This window comes from Salmo trutta, chromosome 29 (genome assembly GCF_901001165.1).
Source record: "Salmo trutta chromosome 29, fSalTru1.1, whole genome shotgun sequence".
NCBI classification, from domain to species: Eukaryota; Metazoa; Chordata; class Actinopteri; order Salmoniformes; family Salmonidae; genus Salmo; species Salmo trutta.
In genome coordinates this window covers 2,755,930-2,766,251 of record NC_042985.1, presented here as the reverse complement: position 1 = coordinate 2,766,251, position 10,322 = coordinate 2,755,930, and the positions used below count along the sequence as shown (strand labels likewise).

Below are 10,322 nucleotides of genomic sequence, written 5' to 3'. Positions count from 1 at the left end.
TGTGTGTGTGTGTGTGTGTGTGTGTGTGTGTGTGTGTGTGTGTGTGTGTGTGTGTGTGTGTGTGTGTGTGTGTGTGTGTGTGTGTGTGTGTGTGTGTGTGTGTCTACAGAGGCAGCAGCTGGGGACTTCAGTAGAGATGGAGATGGCTAAGATGCTGGAGGACAACAACAGCATAGTGAAGTTTGGCTATCACTTCTGTCAGCAAGGCCCACGGGCTAGAGCTGCTGCTGCTATCACCAAGAACAATGACCTGAGTAAGAACACACACACACACACACACACACACACACACACACACACACACACGCTGCTGGGTTCACTTCTGTCAGCAAGGCCCACGGGCTAGAGCTGCTGCTGCTATCACCAAGAACAATGACCTGAGTAAGAACACACACACACACACACACACACACACACACACACACACACACACACACACACACACACACTGCTGGGTTCAGGGTATGATATGTACACCCTTATGATGTCATATATACAGTCAGTCTGACAGGGTTACCGTAACACAGTATATTATACTACAGTCAGTCTGACAGGGTTACCGTAACACAGTATATTATACTACAGTCAGTCTGACAGGGTTACCGCAACACAGTATATTATACTACAGTCAGTCTGACAGGGTTACCGCAACACAGTATATTATACTACAGTCAGTCTGACAGGGTTACCGTAACAAAGTATATTATACTACAGTCAGTCTGACAGGGTTACCGTAACACAGTATATTATACTACAGTCAGTCTGACAGGGTTACCGTAACACAGTATATTATACTACAGTCAGTCTGACAGGGTTACCGTAACACAGTATATTATACTACAGTCAGTCTGACAGGGTTACCGCAACACAGTATATTATACTACAGTCAGTCTGACAGGGTTACCGCAACACAGTATATTATACTACAGTCAGTCTGACAGGGTTACCGCAACACAGTATATTATACTACAGTCAGTCTGACAGGGTTACCGCAACACAGTATATTATACTACAGTCAGTCTGACAGGGTTACCGTAACACAGTATATTATACTACAGTCAGTCTGACAGGGTTACCGTAACACAGTATATTATACTACAGTCAGTCTGACAGGGTTACCGTAACACAGTATATTATACTACAGTCAGTCTGACAGGGTTACCGTAACACAGTATACTATACTATAGTCAGTCTGACAGGGTTACCGTAACACAGTATACTATACTACAGTCAGTCTGACAGGGTTACCGTAACACAGTATACTATACTACAGTCAGTCTGACAGGGTTACCGTAACACAGTATACTATACTACAGTCAGTCTGACAGGGTTACCGCAACACAGTATATTATACTACAGTCAGTCTGACAGGGTTACCGCAACACAGTATATTATACTACAGTCAGTCTGACAGGGTTACCGTAACACAGTATATTATACTACAGTCAGTCTGACAGGGTTACCGTAACACAGTATATTATACTACAGTCAGTCTGACAGGGTTACCGCAACACAGTATATTATACTACAGTCAGTCTGACAGGGTTACCGTAACACAGTATATTATACTACAGTCAGTCTGACAGGGTTACCGTAACACAGTATATTATACTACAGTCAGTCTGACAGGGTTACTATAACAGTGTTATATCATAATTATACCGTTTCAAAGACACATTTACAGCTGTTTCCATGGTGACGCAGAGGGTGGGTGGGTTTGGTTCATGTTGTTTTATGCCCAGGGCTTTGGTGAGGACGACATTCAGCTGCTCTTCTTGAAGAAGGACTTTTCTTCTAGTCCTCTAGAAAGAGTTCTTCCTTCTTTCTTTCCTGGCGTTTGACATTGTTCCCCCTCTCCTCCTGTCCTGTCTGAAGCCCTGGGCCTCTCTCCTCCTGTCCTGTCTGAAGCCCTGGGCCTCTCTCCTCTTGTCCTGTCTGAAGCCCTGGGCCTCTCTCCTCTTGTCCTGTCTGAAGCCCTGGGCCTCTCTCCTCTTGTCCTGTCTGAAGCCCTGGGCCTCTCTCCTCCTGTCCTGTCTGAAGCCCTGGGCCTCTCTCCTCTTGTCCTGTCTGAAGCCCTGGGCCTCTCTCCTCCTGTCCTGTCTGAAGCCCTGGGCCTCTCTCCTCTTGTCCTGTCTGAAGCCCTGGGCCTCTCTCCTCTTGTCCTGTCTGAAACCCTGGGCCTCTCTCCTCTTGTCCTGTCTGAAGCCCTGGGCCTCTCCTCTTGTCCGGTCTGAAGCCCTGGGCCTCTCTCCTCCTGTCCGGTCTGAAGCCCTGGGCCTCTCTCCTCCTGTCCGGTCTGAAGCCCTGGGCCTCTCTCCTCCTGTCCGGTCTGAAGCCCTGGGCCTCTCTCCTCCTGTCCTGTCTGAAGCCCTGGGCCTCTCTCCTCTTGTCCTGTCTGAAGCCCTGGGCCTCTCTCCTCTTGTCCTGTCTGAAGCCCTGGGCCTCTCTCCTCTTGTCCTGTCTGAAGCCCTGGGCCTCTCTCCTCTTGTCCTGTCTGAAGCCCTGGGCCGCTCTCCTCCTGTCCTGTCTGAAGCCCTGGGCCGCTCTCCTCTTGTCCTGTCTGAAGCCCTGGGCCTCTCTCCTCTTGTCCTGTCTGAAGCCCTGGGCCTCTCTCCTCTTGTCCTGTCTGAAGCCCTGGGCCTCTCTTGTCCTGTCTGAAGCCCTGGGTCTCTCTCCTTCTGTCCTGTCTGAAGCCCTGGGACTAACCAGGCCTAGCCAAGGCAGCAGTCATGTCCAGCACTCAGTCCTCTGTCTCCCCCCAACTCTGTTCTGTCTGACCTACTGTAGTACAGGTCTCTCCTCCCCTCTGTCCTGTCTGACCTACTGGAGTACAGGTCTCTCCTCCACTCTGTCCTGTCTGACCTACTGGAGTACAGGTCTCTCCTCCCCTCTGTCCTGTCTGACCTACTGGAGTACAGGTCTCTCCTCCCCTCTGTCCTGTCTGACCTACTGGAGTACAGGTCTCTCCTCCCCTCTGTCCTGTCTGACCTACTGGAGTACAGGTCTCTCCTCCCCTCTGTCCTGTCTGACCTACTGGAGTACAGGTCTCTCCTCCCTTCTGTCCTGTCTGACCTAGTGGAGTACAGGTCTCTCGTCCTGTCTGACCTAGTGGAGTACAGGTCTCTCCTCCCTTCTGTCCCGTCTGACCTACTGAAGTACAGGTCTCTCCTCCCTTCTGTCCCGTCTGACCTACTGAAGTACAGGTCTCTCCTCCCCTCTGTCCTGTCTGACCTACTGTAGTACAGGTCTCTCCCTTCTGTCCCGTCTGACCTACTGAAGTACAGGTCTCTCCTCCCCTCTGTCCCGTCTGATCTACTGGAGTACAGGTCTCTCCTCCCCTCTGTCCTGTCTGACCTACTGTAGTACAGGTCTCTCCTCCCCTCTGTCCTGTCTGACCTACTGGAGTACAGGTCTCTCCTCCCCTCTGTCCTGTCTGACCTACTGTAGTACAGGTCTCTCCTCCCCTCTGTCCTGTCTGACCTACTGTAGTACAGGTCTCTCCCCCCTTCTGTCCCGTCTGACCTACTGAAGTACAGGTCTCTCCTCCCCTCTGTCCCGTCTGATCTACTGGAGTACAGGTCTCTCCTCCCCTCTGTCCTGTCTGACCTACTGTAGTACAGGTCTCTCCTCCCCTCTGTCCTGTCTGACCTACTGTAGTACAGGTCTCTCCTCCCCTCTGTCCTGTCTGACCTACTGTAGTACAGGTCTCTCCTCCCTTCTGTCCCGTCTGACCTACTGTAGTACAGGTCTCTCCTCCCCTCTGTCCTGTCTGACCTACTGGAGTACAGGTCTCTCCTCCCCTCTGTCCTGTCTGACCTACTGTAGTACAGGTCTCTCCTCCCCTCTGTCCTGTCTGATCTACTGGAGTACAGGTCTCTCCTCCCCTCTGTCCTGTCTGACCTACTGGAGTACAGGTCTCTCCTCCCCTCTGTCCTGTCTGATCTACTGGAGTACAGGTCTCTCCTCCCCTCTGTCCTGTCTGACCTACTGTAGTACAGGTCTCTCCTCCCCTCTGTCCTGTCTGACCTACTGTAGTACAGGTCTCTCCCCCCTTCTGTCCCGTCTGACCTACTGAAGTACAGGTCTCTCCTCCCCTCTGTCCTGTCTGATCTACTGGAGTACAGGTCTCTCCTCCCCTCTGTCCTGTCTGACCTACTGTAGTACAGGTCTCTCCTCCCCTCTGTCCTGTCTGACCTACTGTAGTACAGGTCTCTCCTCCCCTCTGTCCTGTCTGACCTACTGTAGTACAGGTCTCTCCTCCCTTCTGTCCCGTCTGACCTACTGTAGTACAGATCTCTCCTCCCCTCTGTCCCATTTGACCTACTGGAGTACAGGTCTCTCCTCCCCTCTGTCCTGTCTGACCTACTGTAGTACAGGTCTCTCCTCCCCTCTGTCCTGTCTGATCTACTGGAGTACAGGTCTCTCCTCCCCTCTGTCCTGTCTGACCTACTGGAGTACAGGTCTCTCCTCCCCTCTGTCCTGTCTGATCTACTGGAGTACAGGTCTCTCCTCCCCTCTGTCCTGTCTGACCTACTGTAGTACAGGTCTCTCCTCCCCTCTGTCCTGTCTGACCTACTGTAGTACAGGTCTCTCCTCCCTTCTGTCCCGTCTGACCTACTGTAGTACAGGTCTCTCCTCCCCTCTGTCCTGTCTGACCTACTGGAGTACAGGTCTCTCCTCCCCTCTGTCCTGTCTGACCTACTGTAGTACAGGTCTCTCCTCCCCTCTGTCCTGTCTGATCTACTGGAGTACAGGTCTCTCCTCCCCTCTGTCCTGTCTGACCTACTGGAGTACAGGTCTCTCCTCCCCTCTGTCCTGTCTGATCTACTGGAGTACAGGTCTCTCCTCCCCTCTGTCCTGTCTGACCTACTGGAGTACAGGTCTCTCCTCCCTTCTGTCCCGTCTGACCTACTGTAGTACAGGTCTCTCCTCCCCTCTGTCCTGTCTGACCTACTGGAGTACAGGTCTCTCCTCCCCTCTGTCCTGTCTGACCTACTGTAGTACAGGTCTCTCCTCCCCTCTGTCCTGTCTGATCTACTGGAGTACAGGTCTCTCCTCCCCTCTGTCCTGTCTGACCTACTGGAGTACAGGTCTCTCCTCCCCTCTGTCCTGTCTGATCTACTGGAGTACAGGTCTCTCCTCCCCTCTGTCCTGTCTGACCTACTGGAGTACAGGTCTCTCCTCCCCTCTGTCCTGTCTGATCTACTGGAGTACAGGTCTCTCCTCCCCTCTGTCCTGTCTGATCTACTGGAGTACAGGTCTCTCCTCCCCTCTGTCCTGTCTGATCTACTGGAGTACAGGTCTCTCCTCCCCTCTGTCCTGTCTGACCTAGTGGAGTACAGGTCTCTCGTCCTGTCTGACCTACTGGAGTACAGGTCTCTCCTCCCCTCTGTCCTGTCTGATCTACTGGAGTACAGGTCTCTCCTCCCCTCCGTCCTGTCTGACCTACTGGAGTACAGGTCTCTCCTCCCCTCTGTCCTGTCTGACCTACTGGAGTACAGGTCTCTCCTCCCCTCTGTCCTGTCTGATCTACTGGAGTACAGGTCTCTCCTCCCCTCTGTCCTGTCTGACCTACTGGAGTACAGGTCTCTCCTCCCCTCTGTCCTGTCTGACCTAGTGGAGTACAGGTCTCTCGTCCTGTCTGATCTACTGGAGTACAGGTCTCTCCTCCCCTCTGTCCTGTCTGATCTACTGGAGTACAGGTCTCTCCTCCCCTCTGTCCTGTCTGATCTACTGGAGTACAGGTCTAAGAAGCATTGTTTTGACGTGTCCTCTGTGTCCCTATCAGGGTTTCCTTTAGCCGGTAGTATTCGGCTTTGGACGATTTAATATAAAAACTATTATAAAAAATGATTTTATATAGAAAAGCTGATGGAAATACATCTGTCTGGTCGTGCTTGTCGGTCTATAGGTTAATTTGGTGGGATGAAATTGCCGTGTGTGTACAGTATCTTCATTATGTATCTTGTTTATCCCACCGTACAGCAGACAGATACAGAGCCTTAAGGCACAAAGTCTGTCACACAGCACTTCTGAAAACATATACTTATACTGCAACCTGAACGTTTTACTACATATTATGAGGCATCCCTAAGTCTAAATATTCCTGTTACATTGAACAACCTTCAATGTTATGTCATAATTACGTAAAATTCTGACAAATTAGTTCACAACGAGCCAGGTGGCCCAAACTGTTGCATATACCCTGATTGCGTGCAATGAACGCAAAATGACACAATTTCACCTGGTTAATATTGCATGCTAACCTGGATTTCTTTTAGTTAAATATGCAGGTTTAAAAATATATACTTGTGTATTGATTTTAAGAAAGACATTGATGTTTATGGTTAGGTACACGTTGGAGCAACAGTCCTTTTTCGCGAATGCGCACTGCATCGATTATATGCAACGCAGGACAGGCTAGATAAACTAGTAATATCATCAACCATGTGTAGTTAACTAGTGATTATGATTGATTATTTTTTATAAGATAAGTTTAATGCTAGCTAGCAACTTACCTTGGCTTCTTACTGCATTCGCGTAACAGGCAGGCTCCTCGTGGAGTGCAATGTAAAGCAGGTCGTTAGAGCGTTGGACTAGTTAACCGTAAGGTTGCAAGATTGAATCCCCAAGCTGACAAGGTCACAATCTGTCATTCTGCCCCTGAACAAGGCAGTTTACCCACCGTTCCTAGGCCGTCATTGTAAATAAGAATGTGTTCTTAACTGACTTGCCTAGTTAAATAAAGGTGTAAAAAAATATATATATATATATATTTTTTTTAAACGGGAAATCGGTGTCCAAAAATACCGATTTTACCGATTTTTGTTATGGAAACTTGAAATCGGCCCTAATTAATCGGCTGTTCTGATTAATCGGTCGACCTCTACTATCTTCTGTCTCTTGTGACCAGCAGGGGACTGTTTTAGGATTGTTTGATCACCATGATGTCTGCTGTGTTTTGGGCAAGTCTCTATCTCACTGTACAATTCCTCCTTGTCCTCTTCCCCTTTCCTCTTCCTGTCTTCTCTCCAGTCCGCAAGAGGCGAGTGGAGGGGGACCAGTAAGGGGCGGAGCCTGTCATGTCTCCCAGCCTGTCCCGTCGTCTCATCTCGCCGTATGGAATACATTTTCAGCCAATCCCCTGGTCTCATCTCACCGTGGCGTACGTGTGGACGTTAAGTCTTGTGCCTAAACCCGGAGCAAGGCGCCCTCAACCAGACAGGGACTGAGTCCCAAATGGCACCCTTGTTCCCTATGTAGTGTACTACTTTTGATCAGAGCCCTAGGGGCTGTGATCGTGCACTATAGAGAATAGGGTTCCATTTGAGACCCAGCTAACATCATCTATCTGAGAAGAAGAGAAATAACTGGAATAGCCCTCTCCTCTAGTACTTACATATCTATACACACATGTTGTTGTTATTATTGTTTATTATACTATTGTTAGAACTACAGCTGTACATCTTATTGTTTAGTTTTTTTCAGTTAATTTCAGGCGCTTTCTTTTTTCTTTTCTCTGAATGATTTATTTTCTGTTTTTTTTCCTGTGTTTAGAGCAACATGAACAGTACTGTAATCTAACCAAGTAACCATGGGCTTAAACATACTACCCTAACCTCTGACCCCTAACCCCTACAGTGGTATAGGGCCCTGACCTCTAACCCCTACAGTGGCACGGGGCAGGCCTCCCTAGCTAGACTGCTGTATCTCTTGGTTCTGAAAGCTCTTGGTTCTGTGCTTCCTAGACAGGGGGAAGAGTCAGGACCCACTGGTGACCTCTAGCAGACTGGTTCATCTGGTAGGGCTGTCTGTTTAGCCCCCTGGGGTGGATGTGGTGGGTTTGTGCAGCTGTAGGGTACTCTGAGGAGTGGATGAGAACAGCTGCCTCTGAAAAAGTCTCAAGCCCTGAAGAACGTTTATAGATGTCTTAATACTGTCGTAATGAATTTAAAGTCTTAAAGAATTAAAAAAGTCTTACAATTGATAATACGGTGGTTCTCTTTCAATCTCAACAGTTTTTTTGTTTTTTTTCATCGATTCAGACTTACTCAGATTTAATGGGTTTATTTTATGTCACTGGGAAACATATGTGGATGTTATTTAACCAAGTAAATATGATGAGGTTTTTAATCCATGATGATGAAGCATTGACTTGATCTTCTGCTGTCCTGTTATTGGTCTGGCGTGAACGTCAGCTCAACCAATGGGCTTCTCCGATACTGAACCATGCCAAAGACTAATACATACTGGACTTGTGAGGAGATACAACTCCATGTCACTATATTCTCTTTAGATTACCCAGAAAACATCTGGCTTCATTACACTTACTTTTTAAATTTGATGTGCACTGTGTTCCTTCTCTCTGCTGGGCTGTTGTTGCTGACGGTGATGGCCGTCAGTGGAGCAGTGTCTGTGTGAAGGAATGGCATGGCAAAGAGAGAGAGGCAGGAGAGAGCTACACACCACACACTGAGTGGTCTGGAACAGGCTCCTAGCCCTGGCATGCTACTCACTATGGAAGAAAACATGCTGTGTTAAACTCAGCTGGATTCTCCAGAGAACACTAGCCTGCTGTAAAACAGACAAAAAACAGCCTGATGTTGACACTCACCATTTATAGAGAATTACAAACTGGGTGGTTCAAGCCCTGAATGCTGATTGGCTGACAGCTGTGGTATATCAGACCGTAGACCACAGGTATGACAAAACATTTCATTTTTACTGCTCTAATTAATTTGGTAACCAGTTTCTAATAGCAATAAGCCACCTTGGGGGTTTGTGATATATGGCCAATATACCACGTCTAAGGGCTGTGTCAAGGCACTCCACGCTGCGTCGTGCATAAGAACAACCCTTAGCCGTGGTATATTGACCCTATACCACACCCCCCCGGGCCTTATTGCTTAATTACAGGCTGGCCTCCTGGACTCACATGAATCCTACTGGACCAAAACTGCTGAATCTGTGTCCAGGAAACTGGTCCTATGTGGTGGTAATCTGGAGTAGGAAGTCATCATGTTGAGATCATGTGGTTTGTCTGGACCAATAGTATGGTCATGTTTCATTTCCTAATCATATCTGGTGAACCAGCCAGTCAGCCAGCCTTGATTCTGTGGGTGGGATAGAGCGATGTGATTGGTTGACTAAGGTTATTTGGAGTGATGCTGTCTGCTATACTATAATGTCTGAATCCCAAATGGTTCCCTGTTCCTTATATGGTGTACTTCCTGTTGACCAGGGCCCATAGGGTGTAACCCAGGCTATAGTAACCTGGCTCTGCTCTGCTCTGTCCATACTCTGATCTTAATCATGTATATTGTTATAGTTGACCATCTCAAAATGTTTACCCTCACACACATTCCACACCGTCTCACACACACACACCTGTGTGTATCAAGTAAATGTAAAGTCACTGATGCGGAGGGATTTATTTTGTTGTATGGTGAAGCTCCATGTCTGGACTAAAGAGTAGAGGAAGTAGGAAGCTGGACTGTTAATATTAACCACCAAGCCTGGTAAAAAGGCCATGTCAACTATAATACGTCCTCAACCAATAAATGTTTTTACATACGCTGTCCCTCTCTGTTGTCTTCACTTTTAATCCATGTAGTTCATGTGCAGTATTTTATAGTTGTACTGAACTGAATTCAGTAACTTTGTATTGTTCCACGAGGTAAACTTATGGTGTAATCGATCAGTCTCAACATCATGCATTTATCAGATCCAGAAACAACGCAGGACATTACACTGGCTGTTCAACAAGTACACAGTTGTTGTGTACTCTATTCAAGTGGAAATGAATCCAGATCACAGTTGTTGTGTACTCTGTTCAAGTGGAAATGAATCCAGATCACAGTTGTTGTGTACTCTGTTCAAGTGGAAATGAATCCAGATCACAGTTGTTGTGTACTCTGTTCAAGTGGAAATGAATCCAGATCACAGTTGTTGTGTACTCTGTTCAGGTGGAAATGAATCCAGATCACAGTTGTTGTGTACTCTGTTCAGGTGGAAATGAATCCAGATCACAGTTGTTGTGTACTCTGTTCAGGTGGAGATGAATCCAGATCACAGTTGTTGTGTACTCTGTTCAGGTGGAAATGAATCCAGATCACAGTTGTTGTGTACTCTGTTCAGGTGGAAATGAATCCAGATCACAGTTGTTGTGTACTCTGTTCAGGTGGAAATGAATCCAGATCACAGTTGTTGTGTACTCTGTTCAGGTGGAAATGAATCCAGATCACAGTTGTTGTGTACTCTATTCAAGTGGAAATGAATCCAGATCACAGTTGTTGTGTACTCTATTCAAGTGGAAATGAATC

The 10,322-nt window shown here is 47.8% G+C and overlaps 1 protein-coding gene and 1 long non-coding RNA gene across 2 annotated transcripts in view; both read left to right on the top strand.

Annotated features, from left to right (window-relative positions):
- Positions 1-9,576, top strand: part of LOC115166762 (tropomodulin-3-like) — a 32,195-nt gene extending 22,619 nt beyond the window's left edge. The window contains exons 8-9 of the mRNA XM_029720542.1: positions 110-254; positions 7,036-9,576. Coding sequence (XP_029576402.1) covers positions 110-254; positions 7,036-7,067 — 177 coding nt within the window. The 3' untranslated portion in view covers positions 7,068-9,576. The remainder of the gene's footprint in view (positions 1-109; positions 255-7,035) is intronic.
- Positions 5,261-6,039, top strand: LOC115166764 (uncharacterized). Its single transcript, XR_003870361.1, has 2 exons — positions 5,261-5,300; positions 5,661-6,039. It is a non-coding gene; the product is annotated as an uncharacterized LOC115166764 (long non-coding RNA).
- Positions 9,577-10,322: the final 746 nt, after the last annotated feature.